The sequence below is a fragment of the Bos grunniens genome, chromosome 29, assembly GCF_055505025.1.
Source record: "Bos grunniens cultivar Pamir isolate PY7600 chromosome 29, Bosgru_T2T1.0, whole genome shotgun sequence".
NCBI lineage: Eukaryota > Metazoa > Chordata > Mammalia > Artiodactyla > Bovidae > Bos > Bos grunniens.
This window is the reverse complement of record NC_141193.1, coordinates 4202532-4229737: the sequence shown is the minus strand read 5'-3', so window position 1 is coordinate 4229737 and position 27206 is coordinate 4202532. Positions and strand designations below refer to the sequence as shown.

Sequence of the window (27206 nt, the reverse complement as noted above, 5' to 3'; positions counted from 1 at the left end):
ACAGTGGGGTGGCGGGGGAATGGTCATCAACAGCCTGCCCTTCCCTCCTCTGCTCTGCAGCAGGAAACCAGCTTTGGCATCATCTGAAATGGAGTCTCACCCACTGGCGTTAGTAGAATTCCCCTGACGGTGCCTCAGTTTGCCCATCTGTAAAATGGGAGGGGGGGGGGATATTGATACCCTGATAAAAGGATGAGTACCTGGCACGTGGGAAATAGGATGAATTCATAAATATTATAAATGCATTTTTAATGTCAGGTTGCAGAAGGGATGAAGCGTTCCTCTCCTTTCACACTCTCCCGGAGTCCATGATAGGAGACTCTCCCTCCTCCCGGGAGAGGGTCGTCTGCGAAAGAGGACGGGTGGGCTGCCGCGGATCAACCCCAGGATGAAATCTGAGCTCGAGGATGGAGATGGCGCGGGAGCTGGCAACGTGAGCCTCCGGATCCGGAGCCGCCACTTGGGGGCACCATTGTGCTTCGGTTGTGCTTCCGCCGCACCCGAGCTGCCGCCGGCCTGGGCCAGAGCTCCCGTACTCCCTAATCGTTCCTACGGGTGCTGGAACATTCTACTCCCCAGCTTCCACTTCTCCAGTCCGGAACCATAACCACGATAAGGACCCACTGTGTGTCAGACCCTCTTCTCAGGTTATCACTGTCATCTTGAAAGCAGACGTGGAGACGGACTTTATCAGCATTACTCACAGAAGCTCCGGACAGCTACCGGGCTTTGCAGAGGCAAATGTCCAAGCCGGGAGGCCGGGGGTAGCCACCTCTGCTGCAACTCGACTCAGCCCCCTGACTGCCCAGCCCCGGCTTGGGACTGATCACCGAGCCCTGGCCCACTGCCCCCGTCGGCTCAGGGCCCTCAGATCACACATGGGGAGAAGAAAACGTGGGCCAGGGGACAGCTCACCTGGTTCTGATGGAAGAAGCCGGATTATGGAGCCCCGCCTTCCAAGTCTCCCAGGGGTGTCCTGGAGCCTGGTCCAGCCAGGTGGCTTGAATCTGAGTCCCACTTCAATCCAAGGTCTCAGACTCCTCATTGTGGGCTGGCGTTGGGATCCAGGCTTCAGCCTCAGTCACTCCACCTGGGACCCCGGGCCCTGGATAGAAGAGCTGACAAGGAAGGAGGTGACCCCCATAGCCCCCAGCCTGCCTCAGGCCCCGCCAGCTCTGACTATGGGGAAGGCAGGGCTCCCAGCCCGGGATGGAGTGGGTGGTGGGTGAAACTGGATGAGGCATCATCACCACCTGTTCTCAGTCTCCCCAAAGTAAATGGAGGTCGGAGCTTCTGACAAGTCTGTCTCGTGTGCCCAAGCGCGTGGTAATGTTGCCCCTGGATAAACTGAGGATGCAGTCTGACAGCCTCTGGCAATGTTTTAAACGTGCATGTCCTTTCCAACACAAGGGATTCCCTGGTGGCTCACGTGGTTAAGAATCTGCGGGCAATGCAGGAGACCTGGGTTCGATCCCTGGGTCGGAAAGAGCCCTTGGAGAAGGGAATGGCTACCCACTCCAGTAATCTTGCCTAGAGAATGCTATGGACAGAGGAGCCTGGCGGGCTGCAGTCCATGGGTCGCAAAGAGTCGGATACAACTGAGTGACTAACGGTTTCCAACATAGCAATTTTACTAATGTCTGTCCATCTGTCGTGGGTTGGATGGCCCCCAAAAGATATGATTAAGTCCTAACCCCAGAACCTGTGGATGTGACCTTAGCTAGAAAAGTGTTTTTGCAGGAATAAGGCTCTGATGGTGAGAACACCCTGTTTATTACCCACAAGGCCCTAAATCCAAGGTCCAGTGTTCTATTGTGACACAGAGAGCAGACACACAGGGAAGAAAATCAGGGCACGTGAAGATGGAAGCAGAGGCTAGAGGGACGCGGCCACAAGCCCAGGGATTCCTGGAGCCCCCAGAAGCTGGAGCAGAGCTCTGCCCACACCTCCATCTCAGACTGCTGGCCTCCAGAGCTGGTTGTTCAGTTACTCAGTCATGTCCGTCTCTGCGACCCCATAGACTGCAGCACGCCAGGCTTCCCTGTCCTTCGCCATCTCCCAGAGCTTGCTCAAACTCATGTCCATTGAGTTGGTGATGCCATCCATCCACCTCATCCTCTGTCGTGCCCTTCTCCTCCCACCTTCAACCTTTCCCAGCATCAGGGTCTTTTCCAACGAGTCAGCTCTTCACATCAGGTGGCCGAAGGATTGGAGCTTCAGCTCAGCATCAGAACTGGCCCCCAGAACTGGAAGGACAAATCCGTGCTGTCCCAGTCTCCTGGTGTGCGGTCCTTTGTTACGGCAGCTCTAAGAAATGACACCATCACCCTGGAGAAGTGCTTGCAGCCGAGCGTGGAGATGTGTTCCGGGACATCTCTGCTGATAAGGGTGAGGCATCACAGCATCTGTGGGCCTCCACGGTACCGAGAGCAGTCCGTGCGTGGGACGGAATCCAGTGTAGACAAAAGGCAGGCTGGGTTAGTCAGTGTGGTCTGGAAGGTCTGCATTGAAGTGCGGGGGTGAGATGGCTCCAGACAGAGTCTAAGGGTGAAGGGTCACGGGGGAGGAGCCGTGCAGAGGCCAGAGAGGCTGGCAGAGAGGTGGGGGGCCGGGAGGGGGAGGTGGGGCGGGAGAGGAGAGGAATGAGGCAGGGGTGATGGGCTTGGGACGACAGTGGTGCCAACCATGGATGTAACCACTCACTCAGCGGTCCAGAATGGTGAGAGGGTGGGCAGCAGTGGGTGAGGTGGGGACAGGCCTTTTCTTTGCTCATAGAATTTGCTCTTTCACAAAAATAACTCATGCATCGTTGTTAGTGTAATTAAATGCACACCTTTCTAAAAGGAAAATCACATTGAATCCAAAGACCCAGGTTCGAGCCCCCATTTTACAGGTGGGAAGATGGAGGCCCAGAAAGAACCCAGCTCTGCAGCTGATGTCCAAGCTGTGACTGGTAAGGACTCTTCACCAGGCTCCTCACTCCCCCTGGAAAAGAAAAGAAACTACCCCCTCCGGGCCTGGAGTGGGCACAGGTTCCGCTGACTCTCGTGCAGGGAGCCTGCAGGTATCCAGGGGCTGGGGGTACAACAGGGAGTGAACGTTAAAACCTGCCTCAAGGAGCTTACGTGCTAGGAAAGACGTGCCACCTGCAAGTTAAATCCTCTCATCTGGACTGCATTCTCGCCAAAACTAGGTGGGGATATTTATTAATTTGCCGAGTGTGTCATGGGCTTCCCTGGTGGCTCTGTGGTAAAGAATCCACCTCCAATGCAGGAGACGTGGGTTCGATCCCCAGGTCAGGAAGATCCTCTAGAGAAGGAAATGGCAACCCACTCCAGTATTCTTGCCTGGGAAATCCCATGGACAGAGGACCCTGGTAGGCTACAGTCCATGGGGTCGCAGAGAGTCAGACATGACTTAGCAACTGAATAACAACAAGTGTGCCATAGAAAATTATCCTGGAGTCCCACTCCTGGGCATGCATCTGGAGACGACTCGAATTCAAAAAGACACATGTACCCCAGTGTTCACAGTAGCACTGTTAACAAGACATGGAAGCAACCTGAATGTCCACTGACAGAGGCGTGGATAAAGAATGGAATACTCCACTATATACATTAAGAATGGCATTTGTGTATAGAGTGGAGAGTTAGCATATTCAGCCATAAAAATGAAATAACGCGATTTGCAGCAACATGAACGGACCTAGAGATTTTCATGCTGAGCGAGGTAAGTTAGAAAGAGAAAGACAAATACCACATGATGCCACTTATATGTGGGGTCTAAACTATGATACAAGTGACCTTTACAAACCAGAAACAGTCTCACACAGAAAATGAACTTATGGTTACCAAAGGGAAAAGGGGAGAGGAATTAATTAGGAGCTTGGGATTAAAATATATACGTCACTGTATCTAAAACAGATAAACAGCAAGAACTTACTGTATAGCACAGGAAACCATATTCAGTATCTTAGAATAGCCACTCATAGAAAAGAATCCATTAAAAGGTGTATGTATATATAGCAATTCTCCAAGCAAGAACACTGGAGTGGGTTGCCATTTCCTTCTCCGGGCGGTTCTCTGCTGCTGCTACTGCTGCTAAGTCGCTTCAGTCGTGTGTGACTCTGTGCGACCCCATAGACAGCAGCCCACCAGGCTCCCCCGTCCCTGGGATTCTCCAAGCAAGAACACCGGAGTGGGTTGCCATTTCCTTCTCCAATGCATGAAAGTGAAAAGTGAAAGTGAAGTCGCTCAGTCGTGTCCGACTCTTAGCGACCCCATGGAATGCAGCCCACCAGGCTCCTCCATCCATGGGATTTCCCAGGCACGAGTACTGGAGTGGTGTGCCATTGCCTTCTCCGAGATATATATATACACACATATATGTGTATGTATGTACGTATAACTGAATCGCCTTGCTGTACACCTGAGACTAATACAACGTAACTCAACTATTTCAATAAAACTTATAAAACCACAGACGAGGGCCTTAAACAGCAGAAACGTATTGTCTCTGTTCCTGAGGCTGGAGGCTGGAGGTTCCGCTCCTCCTGAGGCCTCTTTCCGTGGCTGGCAGCCCGCCTTGTCCCGTATCCTCCTGTGATTTTTCTCTGTGTGTGCGTCTGGTGTCTATTCTTCTTCTTATAAGGACACCAATCATGTTGGGTGGGCAGCCCACCCTAATGACCTCATTTTAGCCTCTTTAAAGACCTTATCCCCTCATACAGTCACACCCAGAAATATACTGGGGGTTACGGTGTCAACATATGAATTTGGGGGAATGCAATTCAGTCCATAATACAGATATATATATACAGACTATATCCATGCTCTCTGTACTTCCTTCCGGAGAGGTCCCCTGCACACAGAAGCCTGTAGGAAGGACGGCAGTTGGTGACATTTACCTTAAATCCTAGATGGGAGGAAGAGAAAGCAAGCAGGAAGTTTAAAGTTATCAAGGAAGTTAAAAGAGAGGATGGAAGGAAGGAAGCTTAGATAGATGCTATGGGTGAGGGGATGGCTGGAGGGGTGACGGATGGATAGATGGATGGATGGATGGATGGAGGATAGATGGTTGGTTGGACAGATGGATGGATGGAAGGACAGATGGATGGATGGCTGGATGGCTGGATGGAGGATGGATGGGAGAGGAAGAGGGAAGAGGTTGAGTTCTATCTTGGTCCAGCAAGACCGCCCCAATCTCAGACAAAGGAAAACCAGCAGGATTTGTTGCCAGCAACCCTACCAGTAAAGAATGGCTAGAGGAGGTTCTCTGAAGATTCAAAGAATTTAGAAGAAGGCTTGGAACTTCAGAGAGGAAAGAAGAGCATCAAACTGAGCAGTTACTTGTCACACCAGGGGGCAAATACTAAGACTCGAGACTGTCCTTCTCGGGTGTTTCTTAACATCCCGTTAGATAGGTCAATCAAAAATGATAACCTCTGATGCGGGACTCAGCGCTTACAGAGGAAATACCAAAGGCAACTGTACTTAGAAGGTGGGTCAGGGAGCAGAAGATCTAAATAAAAAGACGCTTCCTCCCCTCCACTCATATCACGGAAAGCCTGGAACTCCTTTCTCCATGATGAGGCCGTCCCCAGCCAGCAGGGACCCCTGCAGTGAGGGGGTGATGTGTGTCCTGTGACACCCAGGGTCTCTTTCTGTCCTTCTCTGTCTTTCCCCCTCGTTGCAAAACACACTCCTCCTCTCTACATCCCCGTAGTTGAGCCTGCTTTCTGGTGCCCCGATAGTGCGGGAGTGGAATTTAAGAGTGGGGCTGGGAGGTTGTCCTGCCCTCTGTGACTGGGTGAGCAGTTTCTGCATCCTGGCATGGGGCAGGATGCAGAAACTGCACCCTTTAGATCTCCCAGTCTTCTGGATCCTTTGTAGATGGCATGTCCTGACCCAGAAGCGAGACGCCCAGCCAATCAAGCACTAAGTGGAGTGTGTGTTTAGGTGTTGAATTGTGTCCGATTCTTTGGGACCCCATGGACTATAGCCCTCCGGGCTCCTCTGTCCATGGAAACTTCCAGACAAGAATACTGGAGTGGGTGCCCATTCCCTTCTCCAGGGGATCTTCCTGACCCAGGGATGGAACCCTGGTCTGCTGCATTGCAGGCAGATTCTTTACCATCTGAGCCTCCAGGGAAGACTCAGCCCTAGATGGTGGATGTAGGCATTTAGAGGGAATTTCTACCCCCCTGGGTTTTCCCCTAGGCAACCAACCCCCCCTCCAGCCCAGAGCTTCATGGGGACAACTCCTCCGGGGGCTAGAGGAAGTGACACAGCCCTGGCCAGGCAGAGCATCGTGACTCCTGGCTGTGGAGATCTGGTGCGGAAAGAAGATGGGACATGATAAGAGTCCACCAGACCTGGGACTCCTGCAGGAGCCGTTGATAGGAGAGACTTGTGCTTCACCCCTGCTGACGAGGCAGGAGGATGGAAGAGAAGCCGGAACCACTGGGGACGACCTCGTCATCACAGAGGATGGAGATGCCTGGAAGCAGAGACGAGACCCTGACCCCGGATGCCGTCTGGGCCCAGACCCAGCATGCACAGGCCTTGCCGGGGTATCAAGACTCTCACTTTACAGATAGGAGCCGGCCCAAACAAAGAATGGAATTCTACAAGGGTGCCCTGCCCATGGGGTCTTCCGGATTCTGCTTCTGGGCTCTGATCCCTGGCCAGGCTTGTCCAAATGAGCAACTTTCTGCCCCTGGCCCTCCCTCATCACTTCACCCCATGTCAGTGGTGAGGAGCTAAAGCTAGGATGGCCAGATGAAACCCTGGACATCAGTTTTACGTGAATTTCAGATGAATAATCAATAATTTGTTACTGTTGTTCAGTCGCTAACTCGTGTCTGACTCTGTGATCCCATGGACTGAAGCATGCCAGGCTTCCCTGTTCCTCACCATCTGGAGTTCACTCAGACTTATGTCCATTGAGTCAACGATGCCATCCAACCATCTCATCCTCTGTCATCCCCTTCTCCTCCTGTCCTCAATCTTTCCCAGCATCAGGGTCTTTTCTAATGAGTTGGCTCTTCACATCAGGTGGCCAAAGTATTGGAGTTTCAGCTTCAGCATCGGTTCTTCCAATGAATATTCAGGGTTGATTTCCTTTAGGATTGGTACTGGTTTGATCGCCTTGCAGTCCAAGGGACTCTCAAGAGTCTTCAGCACCACAATCCAAAAGCATCAATACTTCAGTGCTCAGCCTTCTAAAATAAATTTTTAGTATGTCTCAAATATTGTATGGGACATACTTATACTGAAAAAAAGAGAGACAAAGCTTTGCTTATCTGAGATTCAAATTTAACTAGGCATGCTGAACTTTCTTTGCTAAATTTGACAGCACTATCTAAGCAGGGAGGGGAAAGACAGCAAGAAAGCAATCCACCTTTCTAGGAGGAGGCAGGGCAGGGGGGTGGGTGGTGAGTGAAAATCAAAAGTGAAAGTCACTCAGGTATGTCTGACTCTTTGCGACCCCATGGACTGTAGCCTGCCAGGCTCCTCTGCCCATAGAACTCTCCAGGCCAAAATACTGGAGTGGGTAGCCGTTCCCTTGGATACACAACAAGGTTCTGCCGTATAGCACAAGGAGCTGTGTTCCACATCCTGTGATAAACCATAATGGGAAAGAACATTAAAAAGCAGTGTACATGCTTTTAAATATATGTGTGTGTGCATGACTGAATTACTGCTGGGGACCTTCCCAGCCCAGGGATTGAGCCTAGGTCTCCCGCATTGCAGGGCAGGGGGCTGGGTGCTGAGAGACAGTCTCAAAAAACTAATCTTCCACATTTCCTGCCAGACTACCCACATCATCCATAGAGACAGTCATCACGACTCTTTGGCCTCTGGGTCAAGTGACGATGTGACCTGAAGAGAAGGCACATCAACCATCAACACTTTAGTATAAGTTAGTTAATGAAGTTGTGCGTTTACTCATCGTCAGCTATGCTGCAGGGAAGAGGCTCCAGGGTGGGAGGCACTTCATTTTTCTCCTAGAGTGTCTGTCTCTAGAGTAAAAAGAATGGGGTGTAAACTGTTTCTCTGGTTCTTAACCTAGGCTGCAGAGGAGAACCAAGGGGGAAGATTTAAAAAGTCCCTCTGGCCTTGAAAAGAGCTTTGTGGTTGCTAAGGGGGAGGGGTTTGGGAGAGGAGTGCGGCGGGAGGTTGGGGTTAGCAGATGTAAGCTATTATATATGGGGTGGATAAACAAGAAGGGCCTACCGTCTAGCACAGAGAACTATGTTCCATACCCTATTATAAACCATAATGGGAAAGAACATTAAAGAGTGATGTACATATATACACATATGTGTGTGCGTGCGCACAACTGAATTACTGCTGTACAGCAGAAATTAACACAATGCAGTAAGCCAACTATACTTCAAGTTTTTTTAAATCCCTGTGTCCAGACCAGACTTATTCCAATTAAATCAGGATCTCCAGGGATGGGGCTAATCATCCCACCCCAGGGGATTCCAGTGTGCAACCTGTCGACTGAAAAGATACACCGCCCAGAAGTTGAGAATTATGTTCTACTCCACAGACTTTTTGAGGACTTAAGCCTCTCAGACAGGTCTGAGGGACTGCTTTAAGAAGAACCCAAAGATAAACAAAACCATGTACTCGCATCAAAACCTTAGACATCAGAAGATTACTGTTACAGAAAAGCCAGACATCTCAAGTTAATGAATTTAGCAGTTTTCTCTGTACGGGCAGATGCAGGAGTCTGGGCTCATTGAAATCACTCCTTTGATTGAATCTCAGCTCTCTGGGGCCAGCAACCTGCTTTTCTCCATCCTGAAAGCCCTTGGGGTGCACAGTCTTGGGTGGCCGCCGTGACTGGGGGCTTGATGGCTGCAACACCCTTTGTTGACTGATGTTACAGGTGACATTTTTTATCCATAGCCAAATCTGAGAACCAGTGGAAGTAATGGTTCAGGGTGGAGTGTTCTAGCCTCGGCGAGGGCTGCTGTTGCTGGCAGCCTACGCTGTATCAGGATCTTTCACACAAATGATACTCAACTGCAGGGGCTTCCCTGGTGTCTCAGAGGTAAAGAATCTACCTGCCAATGCAGGAGACATGGGTTTGATCTCTGGGTCAGGAAGATCCCTTGGAGGAGGAAATGACAACCTCTCCAGTATTCTTGCCTGGGAAATCCCATGGACAAAGGAGCCTGTTGGGCTACCATCGGTGGGGTCACAAAGAGTCAGACCAAACAACTAGGTTTAAAAAAAAAATACTCAATTTCCTCCAACAGCCCTGCAAGGCAGACATTGTTCATCTCACCCTTCTCACAAGGCGCAGACTCAGAAAGGGGCTGGCACTGACTCAAAGTCACACAGCAGGTCAAGAGCCTGGGGATTCCTTGCCAGGCTGGCCCGACCCCAGAGCCCTTCCGTCATCCTGCCTCTGGGCTGCGCAACTTTGCATGTGTGCCTTCCCCTCTCTGGTCCCACACTCCCTCGTCTATAACGCAGGGCTAGAGGATGATGCATCAGTAAGCGTTGTTACACGGTTCTGTCTACCTAGGATGACGGGGCATTAAGGAGGGAAAGGCCCTCCTGACATGCAAATGAAAGTGAAAGTCGCTCAGGCGTGTCCGACTCTTTGCAGCTCCATGGACTACACAGTCCATGGAATTCTCCTGGCCACGATACTGGAGTGGGTAGCCGTTCCCTTCTCCAGGGGATCTTCCCAACCCAGGGATTGAACCCAGGTCTCCCGCATTGCAGGCGGATTCTTTACCAACTGAGCCACCAGGGAAGCCCTGATGTGCAAATGGCAGTATTCGATTCTGAGCGCCTTGGGGGTGTCATCAGTGTGAAAGATGGTTTAGAAGGTGGGGACCACTTGCTGGTGCAGTGAGAAGAGCCCAGTGAAATAGCCTTCATAGACTTTAACAAGGCTTCCCTGGTGGCTCAGATTGTAAAGGATCTGCCTACAATGCAGGACACACGGGTTCAATCCTTGGGATGGGAAAATCCCCTGGAGAAGGGAACGACCCAGTTCAGTTCAGTTCAGTCACTCAGTCATGTCCAATCTTTGCAACTCCATGGACTGCAGCACACCAGGCTTCCCTGTCCATTACCAACTCCCAGAGCTTGCTCAAACTCATGTCTATCGAGTCGGTGATGCCATCGAACCATCTCATCCTCCATCATCCTCTTCTCTCCTGCCTTCAATCTTTCCCAGCATCAGGGTCTTTTCCAGTGAGTCAGTTCTTTGCACCAGGTGGCCACCCACTCCATGGAGAATTCCATGGACAAAGCAAGCCGACAGGCTACAGTCCATGGAGTCACAGAGTCAGACACGACTGAGCAACTAACACTTCAAACATCGTAAGAGGCCCACCTAAGCACCCAGTCACCCTGTGCTGAGTGAGTGAAGCCGACATTTGTCCACACCAGGTGCTATTCTCTGCCCATTTACAGATGAGGAAGTTGAGGCTCAGCTAAACATGAACAGCCAGTAGGTGGAGGAGGATCTGCTGAGCCTCCCGCAGTCCATTTTCCAGGCTTCACTCTTAGCCTCACTGCATTTGTGACCTGGATGGCTTGAGGAGCAAACATTTGAGGTTTTTATGAAGTCAGAGAATAGGTTCATTTTGTTTGGGGGTCTTGAAGGAGCCTTATTTTTAATTTAGAATTATTCTAGAAAAATTCTAGATTCACAGTAAGTGGCAAAGTTAGCATAAAGAGGTCCTGTATCCCCTTTGCCCAGCTCCCTGCAGTGTTTACATCTTAAGTAATCCTGGGGCCACATCAAAACCAGGGAATCCAGGTCAGTCAAAGGCGTGTGCAATTCTGGCGTTTTATCACACGTGTGGAGCTGATGCCACCACCACCAGAGACATGCAAAACTGTCTCAGCACCACCTTTACAGTCACCCCACCGCCGGGCCCTGGCAGCCTGGTACCGACTTTCACATTTTGCAGCTGAATCCACGCACCTGTACTTGCATTTAGGAGGTAGGTCCTGAACTGGTCACTCCATGGGTACCGACCACCGCCTCCTTTCTCACGAGCAGACGCCCGGCCCCCATCCCCTTCCATCAGAGCAGCACTGTGCCGCACCTGCCACCTGCTTTCCCAGCCGGCCCTGCAGAGGTGGTGGGGTGAGCCCTGCGACCTGGCTCGCTGGATGCAGATGGCATCTGTGGGAAAGGTGTAAGAAAGCTTCGGCTTTGCAGATGAGAGGCCAAGGCAGCTGCGAGTCCATGTCCCTGGCTTGAGAAGACAGAAGTTTCTACTGAAGGCTCGGTACCCACGCTGAGACCACAAAGCCACACCATGGAAATGCCACGAGAGTCACAGCACAGCCTGGGTGTCACTGGGCCCGTGACCCAGCATTGCCACTTGCTTTGTTACTGGGCACGAGAAACCCTGTACGTTTAGGACAGAGGTTCTCAGTCAAATGAGAGGGCGCTTTTGTCCCCCAGAGAAAGGTAGCAACTTCTGGACATTTTTGATTACCATGACTGGGGTGAGGGGGTGTTACTGGTGCATTGTCAGTAGCGGCTGGGGACACTGTTCATCATCCTAGAACATTCAGGAACATGTGCCCCCAACAGAGAATCACGTGGCCCCAATGATCAAAGTCTCAGACACAGCGGACACAGGCTCCTTCCCTCCCCTTTCCTCCTGCACAAATATTCCAGATAATTTTTGATACAAATTCCCCTTTAATGTAGAAAAAAAAACAAAAAACAAAACTCGTGTACATACATAAATACCATTTGGGGGTATAAATAAAGTAAGAAAATAAAGAGATGTACATATCAAACACAATAAATTACTCATAAATATCACAGTGGAAACCAAGTGCTGGAAAACGGACTCGATCTCCATGCGGCTTTGACAAGTTACTGGTGAGATTCGGGGTTTTCAGATCTTCTTTTTCGGGGCTTTGGAATGAAAGGGTCAGGACCCCAGGCGGAGGACTTGCTCTGACCTTTTCAGGTCAACATCCCAGCGGGTAGAAAGGAGGTGGGGGTCAGACCCCGGAGTGAGGTGAGTGAACTGCGGGGAGGAAGCCTGTAGGGTTCCTTCTCTAAGGGCCCTCAAGTGACAACCCAAGATCGATTGCCTGGAAACCCCGGCCACCATGGCAAGGAAGATGCTGCCGGGACTGGCCACGCCTCTGAGCAGGCGGCAGTGCGGCCATTCACCTTAGGGGACCAGCATGACCCCGGGTAAGTGTTGACCACGTGCAGAGCAATGGTGAAGGGGGGGAAGAGGAGGGATGGATAGGCCGCCTTATCTGCCCCGGGTGGGTTGCCAAGGGGTCCCGTGAGGCTGTCCAACCCAGAGCCAGCCATAACAGGGAGTTCTCAAGACTGACCCCGGCTGGAGGGGCCTCTGGGCTCCCCCTGCTCTTAGAGCTTGGTGGTGCCTGCAAGTGGTTACTTCTGTGCTGGAGGAGCTTGGGGAGGCCCAGTGGTCCTTTCCTGGAGTTGAGAGCTGGAAGAATTTTCCCAGGCAGTAGAGTCAGATTTACCTGAGGTTTCACAAAGTTGATTACCTGCCCATGAGTTTTAAAAAAATAACTGCTTTTCCTCTGGCCATGCGTGCTGCAAAAGAATAGGAGGAGAGAACTGCTGAGAAGTTCAGCTTGGCATAAGAACCTTGCCGGAGGCAGTGAGCTCTCCGCCAGTGGAGGTACTCAGGCAGAACCAGGGCAGCACACACTCGTCCAGCAGGGTTGAGGGGCTGGGGTAGGTAGAAGCTGGGTGGGTGGGGTGGAAGGCTTACCATTTTATGATCGTACAAGTCTATCCGCTAGAAACCGGCACAGCCCATGTAAAACTTTGTCTATGTACAAGTTCTAAATATTTCCTCCTAAAGCTACATAGAACCTGGACTCAGGATCATACAGGAGTAGAAAACCCACTCCGCAAGCACCTCAGGCCTGGGGTCCTGGTCTCCAGGGCCAGGGTGGAGGGGAGAGGACAGAGCCTCCATTAATTATAGAAGCTGGGACTCTTCACCGATCCCAGTTTGGTGGCGAGCCCGAAAGGGTCCATGCTATCTGTTTTCAGGGGCAGAAAGAAATCAGGCTTCAGGGGTTCCTGGAGGTCTTCAGGTTCGGCTGGGATGGTGGACAGCATGGGCAGGAAGTGAGACAGCGGCAGGAAGCCCCTGCTTTTGAACAGCTGCCTCTGCCTGGAGCTGCTCAGGGAGACCGGGAGATGGTGCTTCCTGGACCAGTACACGTTGTAGCCGTCAGGACGGATCTCCTCCTCAAAAGCACAGTCCTCGGCTGAGTACTGGGTCTGCGAAGCAAAGAGACAGCCTCAATCGGGGCCCACCGGGCTGGGTGACCAGCAGAGACAGCCGGACAACCAGTTGCAGGTGAGTAGGTGTCCACGCCGTTGGCTAACGGCCCATGCCATTAGCCAAGGATGTGTGCAAGTTTATAAAGCATGGAGGTGTATAAAGAACATATATAAACACATATATATTTAGTATAATGTTATATATGCACACATATAAAATGCAAAGCATGTGTTATATTAATATACCCATTAGATATTACATCATATTAACATATAAATGTTATAAGTAATATATATGTTATAAATAAAACATAAATTATATAACATTAAATATGTGTTAGACATTAAACATATATACTAAACACATACGTTAGCATTGCAGGCGGATTCTTTACTGGCTGAGCCACAAGGGAAGCCCCAAAATATATATAGGTACTTATATATTCAGTATGAAAGCTTTTTGTTATATATTAATATGCTCATTAAATACACATCACGTTGAATTCACATGTAAATAGTAATGTCACAGAAAATACATGTGTAACATTAAACATATATACTCAACATATTAGACATATATGTAGTTTGTATACCTTTATACTTTATAACCTTCAACTATATACACATACTTCAGGTATATTTCATGTGTTCAGTGTATATTCTCAGTATCTATATATAACTCACATAGATCCGTTGTATTTTTTCACTAAGTCACATCACTTTTTAAACTTGGTCTTGTTCTGAGCAACATCTATAAAGTCACAGCCTTGACAGGCATGCAATGCTTCCCTCCCCGACGTTAAATATATAATTATTGCCATGAAAAAGTCCCTTGTATTCCACAGGCGGTTTGGGAAACACTGCTAACTAGGTTATCCTTTTAGGATCAGTCTTTTAATTAAGAATCACGAGTAATCCAATCTGGAGCCCAGATGAAAGCATCTATTTCCCATTTAGACCCAAATGACTGTGGTCCTGAGCCTTTTTGTCTGGAGCTCTGGTAAGAGAAACCTCAGTCCCTCTGGCTCCTTTATTCAGTAGCTGCCCTCCAGGCAGCCTGCCAGGATCGTGGAGATAAAGGCAGCCCCCTCCCCCCAGGCCAGGAGGAAGCCTGCACCCCGTGGGTGGCCAGAAAGTCAGAAGGCAGAAGTTTGAGAGTGAGCCGGTGGAGTCCCAAATGCAGAGGGTCAGTTTGTCTTCAGGACACAAGAGCACAGCCAAAGGCGGGGAGCCAGGAGGGCTCGGCCATAAAATGCCCTGGGAGGCACCCAGTCTCATTTCTGCCCAAGCCTACAAAGGTCGCTTCACTGCAGGTGAGGGAGCGCTGTGCTCAGATAAGGCCCTGATAAGGCCTGCATCCAATGGAGCGATATGCCCAGCTCCCGTGCGGGGGAATAAGGCCACCAGATGGAGGGGAGAAATGCAAATTGATAAACAAGGGAATTAAAATCAAATAGAGTGACTATTTCACCCTGCTGGTTCTTTGGGAGAAACTGACATCTCATTTGCCAAAGAGAGAGTGAAACGGCTTCGAGTTTCTGGGAGGATGTGGAATTGTTTATTTTTTTTAATCTTCAAGTTTTGCTAAACCGCAGGACCTAGAGGCAGAACAGGATTTTAGTTGAGGGACCCTCAGTTTGGATTAGAATGATGATGGGTTAGACCCAGCCGCCCCTGCGGGGGCTCTGCCCCTGAAGCCCCCACCACCCCTAAGTAAACCTCACATGGGTTGCAACTGCGGGGGCTCGGAGTGGCTTTGGGTATCAGCTTTCTTGCCGCCTTTCTTGTCCTTTCACGCAGGATGCCATAAAACCTGAGCCAGGTTTATTTATCTCTGGATAAACAGAATAAAGGGGCACCAGAGCCACAAAACACTGAGACACTAAAGAGATCTGAGCCGCGGACAGGAGGGCATCCCTGGAGGGCCGGTGCCCTCCCCTGCCCCTGCTGCCCCCTGGCCCTCCATCGGAGCCCCTGCCCAGCAGGGCTGCATTGAGGCCCTGCGCCAGGCCGGGACCTCACACAGCCTCCGCTGCGCGCCCGGGGGGCTCAGGTTCCCTTTGAACTCTCAGCCTTTGTTCCGGCGACCAGAGAGCCGGCATCTGCACACTTCCTGCCCCCAGACTTCTCTGGCTACCTGGGCCTGCCCTCCCACCGCCACCCAAAGAGGCCTCTGCCATACAGGTGAGCCCGACAGGGGGATGAGTGCGGCCACGAAAATAGGACCCCAACGCGGCTACAAAATAATCTATTTTTTAGCGGGTAAAAATTAATTTTAAAAAGCCTCTTCAATCCCAAATGTAATTTTTCTTCTGACTTTAAAAAAAAAATCCAAGTTGTGGATACACCCTCTTTCTTTTTTTCCTCCCCAGCCACCCCCCCACCCACCACTTTAAAAAAAAAAAAACTACCTCAAGGAGGGAGGGGAAGGCGAGCGCCACACGCGCACAGGGCAAAGCCGAAAACGCCCACGGTGGGCTCCCCGTTTAACATCGAAGCGCCGACTTCCTCCGTCCGACTGATCTGCCTCTAGTTCAGGGGGAATGCAAAGGCGGGGCCTCACCCGTTCTCCATAAACTTACAAATTAGAAAGTGGGACAGAAGAGTAATCCGGGCCTCGCCGCCTTCCCCTCCGAGTTCCACACCGGCCCGGACAGAGCAAACAAGGAAACTGAACCTGACCCTGCGCGCCCTCCTGCCCCGCAGGCCCGCGCCCCCGCGCGTCCGGCCGGACCGAGACACCTACCAGTCCTTGCATCTTGCCGTCGGCGTCCATGCAGAGGTACAGCACGCTGCGCTCGCCCTTGATGGCTACGGTGCTCAGAGCGACCGCCCTGATCTCCATCAAACCTGGGCGGGAAAACAGCAGAAAACTGCAGCCGGAACCCGCGGGGCCCACAACTCGTGAAAGTGGTTGGTGGGTGTACAGGCCCGTCCTCCCCAACCCCCCAGCCCCTCTCCATGTCTGGAGGCTCGGGATGGGAGTGGAACGCCCAGGTGCCAAGACCTGGAGTTCCCCGGAATGGTGGGGGGGGGGGGGGGCGGTCCGCAGAAGCCGAAGTGGGGGAAGGGGAGGGGAGCCCATCGGTGCAGTAGGTCCACGCACCCGTTGCCCCCTCCCCCAGCTCCTCCCGCAGTCGGGGGGTCGGGGAGGGAGAGATCGCTAAGTGCCAAGAGCCGGGGTTCCGGGAGCGAGAAGGAGGCAAAGGGAAGAAGGGGCGCTGTGACGGGTGGGGGCCCGGCGGGCACTCACTGTGCGCGCTCTGGACCTGCGCGCAGTCCACGGCGCCGTCGGAGTGGATGCGCAGAAAGCAGCTGTAGAGGCCCTGCGGGCCCGCGGTATACAGGTGCCGCAAGCGAACCGACTCGCCCCAGCCGTAGTGCACGTGCGGCCCCGCATCCGAGAAGGCCAGGGGGCGCCCGGCTGCGGCCAGCCAGAGGCCAGCCAGGACCAGGGCGCGGGCCACGGCGCACCGGCTCGGAGCGCTCCGCATGGCACCTCCCTCGGGCTCGGAGCTCTGCGCGCAGATCTGGCGGTGAGGGTGCGGGAGGCTGGGCGGCGGCCCCGAGGCCCTGCGGGACAGAGCGTGCGGAGGAGGGGTGGCCGTGCCCTTGAGCCAGGAGACCGCTGCACGCTCCGGGGACCTGGGCACCTCTCCAGCTCCGACGGCGCGGCGGCTGGCGGCCGGAGACCTTATATAGCGCGTCTGCCCGCGATGCGAAGCCCTTATCGGGATTGCATCAGCCCTCCGCCCCTCGCACACACCCACTCACACCCCGCCCCCCGACCCAGCCTCTCCCTGGGCCCCGCCCGGGTGACCCCGCCCATATCTGGAAGTGAAGGAGGCCCTCTTTCGCTGGAAACTTGAGGGGAGCTCCTCCTGGCGGCGCTGGGGCGACGCCAGGTCGCTTCCGTCTGGGCGAGTTTGATTTTGTAAAGAAATGAAGCGGACGGCGGAGCCCACTCCCACCCCCCCGCCCAGGCCATTGGTTTCAACCCCCCACCCCCCGGGAATGCTCTCGTCCCCGGGCGCTGGCCGGGGCTGCGCGGAGCCGGGGTCCCGACATCAAAGACGGGGGCGGGGGACACTGAGCTTTGCATCCTTCACTCCCGGTGGGAAAAACCCCGCCTCGGCTTTGGGGCCCCCTCCCCTACAATCCACATCCACTCGCTCACGCCACGATTCCAGCCCTTAAAGCCCCGGGGGTAGAGCGGTCCACTGGAATTTATTTTCCCCCTGCAGCTCAGAGCCTCTCACGTTATCCGGCTTTATGTTCTTCAGATTCCTGCCCGGCCCCCCTTTCCACGCCAGTACTTTGTCCCCCGGCTTGGGGCCAGGCGCGACCTGGGCTCTCGGAGGAACAATAGGGTCGCGCGGGCGAGCGCTAGATGGCGCTTCAGCCCGGGTATCGGCCCGGCCCGGCCCGGCCCGCGGCGGTCCCTGGCCCCGGAGCCTGGGAGGAGGGCGCCTGGAGTGGGGTAGGGTGGGCTTGCAAGCTGCAGACTGGGAAACTGACTTTCCAGGGCGCGTAGCGCAGGGAGGCTCCTCTGTTTTTGCTGTGTCTTTCGTCGTCGGTGCTGTCCTTGGGTCCCTGAGAGCTTCTCCAGGGGCTGGGCGTGCAGTTCGCGGGGCGCGCGGCGGGCAGGAACAGGGGAGCACCTTACCTGGTGGGGAGGGGCAGGGCTGCAGTGGTGGGCGCTGCTTGCGGGGAGGAGGGGAGGCGTGGGGCGGGGAGAGGCACCAGTTGGGGAAACTGGGGCCACCTAGTGAAGTGGCCACCCCCCTCCCCCCCCACCCCCCCGCCCCGCAAACCGGATGGCTTTTCTGATGAGGCTCAGAAAAAGTCCACATCTGGAGAATGCCCCTGCGGGAAAGAGAGGGGTCCTTCTAGGGACGAATGTTGGCTCAACACTGGTTCTTTCTCATTATTCCTCCAACCACCTGCCCCCCAACTCCGGGATGTGGGGCTCCAAGGAGGCTGGTTTTGGGGAAAAGCCACACTGGCTGAGCCCAGGAGCGCGGGGGAGGGCCCACAGTGGAGACAGGGAGAGAGAGCCACGCCAGGCCTGATGAATTTCAATGAGTAAAGACCACGTTCATACCCCAGCCGGTGACTGGCGTTAATGACGGAGCGCGCAGAAAATGTCACCAGGAAAGTCTTTACAAAAAAAGACATCATCTCGAAAGCTTTATGGGCCAGGGACCCCCACGCTGAGTGTCTTGGTTCAGAAAGCCGGGGCTTCTGTTAAATCTAATTACTTCCCCCCTGTGGCTTTAAATCGACAGCGGCTCCTATTAAACTTAATTACCCTCCCCTGCAGCTTTCCTTGTAAAGACCCTGGATAAATGCAGGGCATTGAAGAGGATGGCAGAGGGTGCGCTGGGGGCCATGCCCCAAATCTGGCTGGGGGAGGAGGGGAGGCGGCCTCTGGTTCCACCCACAACGGCTCTGCTGCCCCTCCTAAGGCCAAGTGGGCGGAGAGAGGCCTGCCCCAACCCCCTCGGCCCCCATGCAGGAGTTCAGGAAGCTGGGAGAGGCCTGGGCAGCTCCCTGCACCCAGGCCCTACTCTGAGCATCTTCTGCCCTCCCCCAGTGAACAGGTCTCAGTTCAGTGCAGTTGCTCAGTCGTGTCCGATTCTTTGCCACCCCATGGACTGCAGCACGCCAGGCCTCCCTGTCCATCACCAGCTCCCGGAGTTTACTCAAACTCGTGTCCATCGAGTTGGTAATGCCAATGAACAGATAGGGGGCCCCAGAGTGACCTGGGGCTGCCCGGGTCAGAGTGCCAGAGTGACCCAAGTTTGCACAGTATCTAAGTGGTGAACCCAGGCTGTCAGGCTTGTAAATCTAGGTCAAGCTGCATTTCAGGGAGGCTGTGTGGCCTCCTAAAAGGGGCAAGGGTCCCAGGGTCAGACCCTCGGCAGCATGGATCACGCCCGGCCACTCCCCGGGCAGGTCATGAACCCGCTGGGGCTTCTTGCCTCCTTATGCCTCCAGCCTTGTCTGGAGTCGCACTGGAGAGTGGACAGACAGTGCCTCAGATACAGTTCACAGAGAAGGACAACCATCTGCTCAGGGGCTGCCGCGTACGTGGAATGTCGTGGTCAGAGCAGTGTTCTGCAAGTTTCGGTGATTTATCTGTGCTACACGTGAGGAAGCTGAGGCTTACAGACTTGGCCAGGCAGCCAGCAAGGGTTGACACCCCGGGTGGTCAGGCCCAGCGCCTGTGCTGGCTTGCTGGTACCCCTGGTCTGTGTCAGTCCTGAAGGAAATCAACCCTGAATTCTCCCTGGAAGGACTGATACTGAAACTGAAGCTCCAACACTTTGGAGCCTTTTTCATTAGAAAAGACCCTGATGCTGGGAAAGATTGAAGGCAAAAGGAGAAGGGGGCGACAAAGGATGAGATGGTTAGCCAGCATCACCGACTCAGTGGACATGAATCTAAGCAAACTCCACGAGAGAGTGAAGGACAGAGAGCCTGGCGTGCTGCAGCCCACGGGGTCGCCAAGCATCTGAAACGACTTAGCGGCTGAACAACTGGTGTGTGCGGTTGGAGGAAGCGGGGAAGCGCAGAGGAAAGGCGGCGCTGGTCAGCGGGGGGCGCTGTTGCCCACTGTGGGGTTCTCCAGGTGAGAGCCTGATGGAGGTGAGGACCAACCGGCTGCCGAGCTGCTCACTGCAGACCCCGCCCCCTGCAGCCCCCGGTGCGCTGGTTGGAGCCGGTTTTCAGTGTTCAGGCTGCGTTTGATTTGGTCCAGGTGGCTGAGCCATCTGACTCACCCCGGTGAGTGGAGTGGACAATGCAAGCCAGGTCCAATCCCCGCCATGTCCTGTCATCCCCATGCAGGGCCCCAGGGGTCTCAGGCCCAGATGGCCAGAAAAGCTTGGCTTGGCGGCTTATTTCTGGATCTGATGTTAGCTGCCCTTTTTAACCGCCCTAAACCCTTCTCCTGGGGTCTCCCCGCTTCATCTGGGTTTGTTGGTTTTGTTCTTCTGATGGTGGTCAATTTCCATTGTTTCTAAACCCACATCCCAACAGCTACAAAGATCTCCTCTTTTAGCTTGACTTCCAGGCTTTGCATTGTAAAAGTAATCCCTCTTCTTTTCACTTTTCAGTTAGAAATTTACGTTACAATGTCCGACATGCCTTCTTAAATACACAAGTACTTCTCTGTACTCATCCCAAACCCCCTGCTCCCACCGCTTGGCGGAGAAGTACTTTGTAATTACAGAAATTTCTGGGTGTTGGTAAAAAAAGGAAAGAAAGAAAATCTTCATCAGTAAAAAATAAGAACTTAGGGGCAGAAAAATGGTGAAGTCTTGGATGGGTTGGAGGGGGACAAGCCACACAGTGAGTTCTGGACCTCCCTGAGACTGGAACTCTGGGTAGGGTAGGGGACATCTGAGTCTTAGCCTGTGATATTTTTGCTAGAATCTATTCCCTGGTGGCTCAGACGGTAAAGCGTCTGCCTGCAATGAGGGAGACCTGGGTTCGATTCCTGGGTCGGGAAGATCCCCTGGAGAAGGAAATGGCATCTACTCCAGCACTCTTGCCTGGAAAATCCCACAGATGGAGGAGCCTAATAGGCTACGGGTCCATGGGGTGGCAAAGAGTTGGACACGACTGAGAGACTTCACTTCACTTCACTTCACCCAGGTGGCGCTAGTGGTAAAGAATCGCCCTGCCAATGGAGGAGACATAAGAGACTTAGGTTCAGTCCCTGGGTTGGGAAGATTCCCTGAAGGAGGGTGTGGCAACCCACTCCAGTATTCTTGCCTAGAAAATCCCCTTGGAAACAGGAGCCTGGTGGGCTACAGTTCATAGGGTTGCAAAGAGTCAGACACGACTGACTGAGCGACTTAGCACGCACACACTGGGACATGCACTCTTTTCCGCAAAGTGTTCGGTTTCATTAAAGCCCATTTTCCCCCCCGTTAGGATCATTATTCTAAAAAGAGGGCTCCCCGCTAGGCCAGAAAAGGGAGGTCTTCCGCGAGCCTCAGTTTCCTTACCTGTGAAACAGAGAAAGGAATGCTGCATATTTACAGAGCATCCACCTGGCGAATGAAGGTGTGTGACAGATGGCTTATCTTCGCCATGCTTATTATTTATTTTAAGATGTAACAGTAACACTAAAGAGACCCATCTAACCTACAGTGGCAAACCGGGCTGTGGTTGCCCGAGGCCGGAGAGGAGGTGAATCTGCTGGAAAGGATGCCTTCTGGAATGACAGGACAGGCAATGACGTTTGTCCAAACTAGGCGACATCTTATTTTAAATTAAGCCTCAATATAGTTGATATTTAACATTTTCATTGCAAAAATAGGCCTTGTTCCTGGTAGAAAATTTGGAAAACACAGCAAAGCACAAAGGAAAATTTTGAAACCTGGAATATCATGACCCCATTCTGAGTCACCATTTCTAACTGGGTGAATTTCTTCCTCAGACTTTTGAAAGTGTATACGTATCTTTTTCTTTTTACTTTAAAGTATTTGAATTGTATCCTCCTGTTACCAACTTGTGATCCAACTGTGTGGAACACAACAAACTGTGGAAAATTTTTCAAGTGATGGGAATACCAGACCACCTGACCTGCCTCCTGAGAAATCTGTATGCAGGTCAAAAAGCAACAGTTAGAACTGGACATGGAACAACAGACTGGTTCCAAACCAGAAAGAAGTACATCCAGGCTGTATATTGTCACCCTGCTAATTTAACTTATATGCAGAGTACATCATGTGAAATACTGGGCTGGATGAAGCACAAGCTGGAATTAAGATTGCCGGGAGAAATATCAGTAACCTCAGATATGCAGATGATACCACTCTAATGGCAGAAAGGAAAGAGGAACTAAAGAGCCTCTTGTTGAAAGTGAAAGAGGAAAGTGAAAAAGCTGGCTTAAAACTCAACATTCAAAAAACTAAGATCATGGCATCTGGTCCCATCACTTCATGGCAAATAGATGGGGAAACAGTGGAAAAAGTGAGTGTCTTTATTTTCTTGGCTCCAAAATCACTGCAGATGGTGACTGCAGCCATGAAATTAAAAGATGCTTGCTCCTTGGAAGGAAAGTTATGACAAACCTAGACAGCATATTTAAAAAGCAGAGACATTACTTTGCCAGCAAAGGTCCATGTAGTCAAAGCTATGGTTTTTCCAGTAGTCATGTATGGATGTGAGAGTTGGACTATAAAGAAAGCTGAGCGCCGAAGAATTGATGCTTTTGAACTATGGTGTTGGAGAAGACTCTTGAGAGACCCTTGGACTGCAAGGAGATCCAACGAGTCAATCCTAAAGGAAATCAGTCCTGAATATTCGTTGGAAGCTGAAACTGAACTGAATCTGAAAATCCAATACTTTGGCCACCTGATGTGAAAAACTGACTCATTGAAAAAGACCCTGATGCTGGGAAAGTGAAGGCAGGAGGAGAAGGGGGCGACGGAGGATGAGATGGTTGGATGATATCACCGACTCGATGAACATGAGTTTGAGCTAGCTCCGGGAGTTGGTGATGGACAGGGAGGCCTGGCGTGCTGCAGTCCACGGGGTTGCAAAGAGTAGGACACGACTGAGCAACTGAACTGAACTGTTACCCACTTGGGCTTCTAGATGGCGCTAGTGGTAAAGAATCCCCCTGCCAATGCAGGGGACCCAAGAGACTTGGGTTTGATCCCTGGATCAGGAAGGTCTGCCTGGAGGAAGGCACGGCAACCCATGCCCTATTCTTGCCTGGAGAATCCCATGGACAGAAAGCCTGGTGGGCTACAGTTCACAGGGTGGAAAAGAGTCAGACAGGACTGAAGCAACTTAGCATGCACGCACGCACATTACCGGCTTACTGTAAACGTCTCCCATGGCATTAGATGGCCTTCTGCATGTGGCATCTCTCGGTGCCTGTAAACCCGAGGGGGGTACCCCGGGGCGTGCAGTCCGTCCCCTGTTGCTGTCTGTCTAGCTTGTTTCCAATTTCCTCGCCCACATCACAGAGGGGAGGACGTCCGTGGAGGCATATCTCACACCTGTCCGCTCTCGGAAGGGGAATCACTGGACTCTGTTCCCAGTGGATCCCGTCAGCATGAGGCCACTAGGTCAGCGCAGGCTGTGGGGACTTTCTCCTGGACTTAGGGAACTACCCTGCTCTGTCCACGCTGAGGGAGGTACACCTTCCTCCAGACATCATCGGGGCCAATCTGTTCTTTGCTTTTTTAAATATATATATATATATATATATATTTGTTGTTGTTGTTGAGGTATAGTCGACTTACAATGTTTCAGGTGGCCAGAAAGGTGATTCAGTTGTACATGTACACATACGTTATTTTTAAAATCATTTTCCATGATAGGTTATTATAAGATATTGACTGTAGTTCTCTGTGCTATACAGTAAACCTTTGCTGCTCATTGCATATCTATTTTTTACATTGAAATCTAGCATTCTATTCATACTAAGTCAAACAAGTGCAATCAAAACGTCATCATTTTTTTAGTTAGGTAAAAATTCATCAGTTCAGTTCAGTCGCTCAGTTGTGTCCGATTCTTTGTGACCTCATGGACTGCAGCACGCCAGGCTTCCCTGTCCATCACCAACTCCCAGAGTTTACTTAAACTCATGTCCATCAAGTCGGTGATGCCATCCAACCATCTCATCCTCTGTCGTCCCCTTCTCCTCCTGCCTTCAGTCCTTCCCAGCATCAGGGTCTTTTCCAGTGAGTCAGTTCTTCGCATCAAGTGGCCAAAGTATTGGAGTTTCAGCTTCAGCTGAAAATTCATAAGTGTTCTATTTTTGGCCATACCACACAGCGTGTGGGTTCTTAGTTCCCCAACCAGGGATGGAACCTGTGCCCGCTGTATTAGGCGCACAGAGTCTTAACCACTGAACCGCCAGGGGGTTCCCCACTGGGTGAGTCTGACACTGTGTTTAAGTCATGGCCACCACCAGTGGTCACCAAGGGGGCAGAGTTGCTGGGACTGGCAGCCTCTCTTGCTGCTGCTTCAGACGCTCACTCTCTCATGCTCACCACCAGGGCTTGAGACCCGCCAGCCAAGCAGCCCCACCCCCCACCCCACGTCAGGAGGGGCCTGGGTGTGGCTGCGCCTTACTTGCGTCGTTTGCAAGAACAGGAGGGGGCAGGTTTTCCGGGGATGGATGGATTCCTGCCTTTTTGGCCACAGAGGCGATTTCTGCCTGAGAATTCTATTTTCTCACTGCCTCTGTCATCAAAACGGAAAGGTGTCCCAATGGAAAAGATTTGGACCCGTCGGCGTAGTGACGTGAAAATGCAGCCGCACCCGAAACGTGACCCAGGGAAGGAAAAAGTCGCTTGATGAGGAAACAGTAACCGTGCTAGTTCTGACGGCCTTAAGATAAAGTTGAAATACTGAAATTGGAAAGTACCGGGACCCCAGGCTGCCAACCCAACGTCCACCAACTGACTGTTCCTCAGACTTGATACACAAAATAGTTTGTTTGTTTTTTTGGCCTTTCTCCAAAACTGCAACAACAGATGCATTTTCTCTCCCTGCGTTCAAAGGTGGTGGGAAATCCTGAGAGATGCACAGCCAGCCCAGTTTGTTGAATGCCTGTCATATACCATAGCCTTGACTAGACAGACCTTTGTCAAGACATTACTTTGCCAACAAAGGTCCGTCTAGTCAAAGCTATGGTTTTTCCAGTAGTTATGTATGGTGTGAGAGTTGGACTATAAAGAAAGCTGAGCACCGAAGAATTGATGCTTCTGAACTGTGGTGTTGGAGAAGACTCGAGAGTCCCTTGGACTGCAAGGAGATCCAACCAGTCCATCCTAAAGGAGATCAGTCCTGGGTGTTCATTGGAGGGACTGATATTGAAGCTGAAACTCCAATATTTTGGCCACCTGATGCGAAGAGCTGACTCATTGGAAAGGACCCTGATCCTGGGAAAGATTGAGGGCAGGAGGAGAAGGGGACGACAGAGGATGAGATGGTTGGATGGCATCACCGACTCAATGGACATGAGTTTGGGTGAACTCTGGGAGTTAGTGATGGACAGGGAGGCCTGGCGTGCTGCGGTTCGTGGGGTCACAAAGAGTTGGACACGACTGAGCGACTGAACTGAACTGAACTGAGCGGCTGGTTTTGGTGATGCTGGTGATGGTGATCCTGGTGATGGGATGAGGACGGGTTTGGGAGTGGCCGGCACTTCGTAAACACTTAGTACATGCCAGCAGGTGTGCTGGGCACTTTATGTTCTCACGTTTAATTTTCACAGCGCCCATTATATTTTTATTGGAGTCTAGTTGCTTTACAATGTGTTTACTTCAAATATATGGCAAAGTGATTCAGTTCTACGTATACATGTATCTATGCTTCTTCAGATTCTTTTCCCGTATAGGTTATCACAGAGTACTGAGTGCCCTGTGTTATACTGTGGGTCCTTGCTGATTATTTCAGGACAGCGGTATGTAGATGTTAATCCCAAACTCCTAATGCATCCTCCCAGCCTCTTCCCCTTCGATAGCCATGCATTTGTTTTCCGTGTCTGCAAGTCTGTTTCGGATTTGTAAACAAGTTCATTTGTATCATTTTTTTTAGATTCCGCATATAAGAGATCTCATATGATACTTGTCTTCCTCTGTCTGACTCCCTTTACTTAATGTGATCATTTCTAGGTGCGTGCATGTTGCAGCAAATGACATTATTTCATTCTTCTTTATGGCTAAGTAATATTCTTTTCTATACACACACACACACATATATCACATCTTTTTTATCCATTCATTTGCCACTGGACACTTAGATTGCTTCCATGTCTTGCCACTTGTGAATACAAAGGACCCATTTTAAAGATGTGGAAAGTGGGACTTAGAAAGTCGTTTGCCGAGAGACACAAATAATAAACAGCAGAATTTGGATTTGAATCCAGTGCTGTCTGAACTCAAGTTATAAAACTCTTAATTGTTTCACTATATTTTTGAAGAACAGAAAGAAGGGAAAACCAGAAGCAGACTCTCAGAAAGTTGAGAGGCCTGCCCAAATTCAGAGGCTAGGCCGGGGCCAGGACCCTGCCTGGCGATTCCTTAGCCCATCACTTGTCTGGCTATTTTCCAAGAGTGGTCACCTGAGCCCCTGGGTTGATTCCGGGCAGGAGAGCAAGAGAGACCCACCCCTCAACCCTTCAGAGTGGCCCCAGCTCAGTCACACCTGGGACTTGGGGTCATTATGGCTCTGTCTCTGCCCCCTCCTGGACACGGCTTCTCGGACTTCGTGCAGATTCCAACACGAAGTTGGTGGTCACGAAATATTGCTCAAATCATTTAAAGGAGCCACGACGTGTTCACGTGGGCCGTGAATTCACCGGATTGGACTGTTTGTCTGTCCTTTCCTTGTTCATTCTGTCCATCCTTCCACCCTTCCCTGGCTTTCATCACCGTGTCGGTTTTTCATTCATCCGCCAGCCCTTCTGAGCATTTCTGATGGGTCAGACCTCCTGTGTCAGACCCTCTTCCTGCCCTACGGCTCCCTGGAGTTGGGGCTTCCCCCACAGCTGGGGTGTGCTTGGGGCATCCAGAGATGCAGGCAGGGAGGCCCTGCACGGATGTGGTCGGCATTTCAGTCACAGCGTGGTTTGGGCCCGCCGGGTAGCGTAAATGGGAACCTTCTCAGAAGTCCGAAGCAGGATAGCCCCCTGTACCGTCATTACACTTCGGAGAGCACTGCTGGACTCTGAGATGTCTTCTGTCGCGTTCATCGTGACCCGAGGAATGCTGGAATTCCTCTTGGAGACAAATTGATAAGGAGAGAAACCCACCAGTGTTGCGGGGAGGAGGAATGGCGACTTTACCCGCGACCAGACCCAGTTCCTGTGCCTCAGAGACCTCATCTCTGGGGGACGGTCTGCAGTTTCCGCCTTCGTTGCACAGAATTCCTGCAGC

General features: G+C 51.9%; 1 protein-coding gene across 2 annotated transcripts; it reads right to left on the bottom strand.

Annotated features, from left to right (window-relative positions):
• Positions 1-11677: 11677 nt before the first annotated feature.
• Positions 11678-18657, bottom strand: FGF19 (fibroblast growth factor 19). Of its 2 annotated transcripts, XM_086384738.1 has the most exons (4): positions 18395-18657; positions 17809-17956; positions 16037-16140; positions 11678-13287 (listed from the first exon to the last, which is right to left on the bottom strand). In XM_086384738.1, exons 3-4 carry the CDS (start codon positions 16133-16135, stop codon positions 12976-12978), a joined length of 411 nt encoding a protein of 136 aa, XP_086240864.1. In that variant the 5' UTR covers positions 16136-16140; positions 17809-17956; positions 18395-18657; the 3' UTR covers positions 11678-12975. The 2 variants fall into 2 exon arrangements, with proteins under 2 accessions (XP_086240864.1, XP_086240865.1); XM_086384739.1 differs by lacking the exons at positions 17809-17956; positions 18395-18657 and adding an exon at positions 16544-17018.
• Between the last annotated feature and the right edge of the window lie 8549 nt (positions 18658-27206).

Coding starts and splice junctions, on each gene's coding strand:
- FGF19 (XM_086384739.1), bottom strand. CDS start 16,784: ATGCGGAGCGCTCCGAGCCGGTGCGCCGTGGCCCGCGCCCTGGTCCTG. Junction 16,141..16,543: donor GCAGGTCCAGAGCGCGCACA/GTGAGTGCCCGC, acceptor TTTCCCGCCCAG/GTTTGATGGAGATCAGGGCG. Junction 13,288..16,036: donor ACGGCAAGATGCAAGGACTG/GTAGGTGTCTCG, acceptor TTTGCTTCGCAG/ACCCAGTACTCAGCCGAGGA.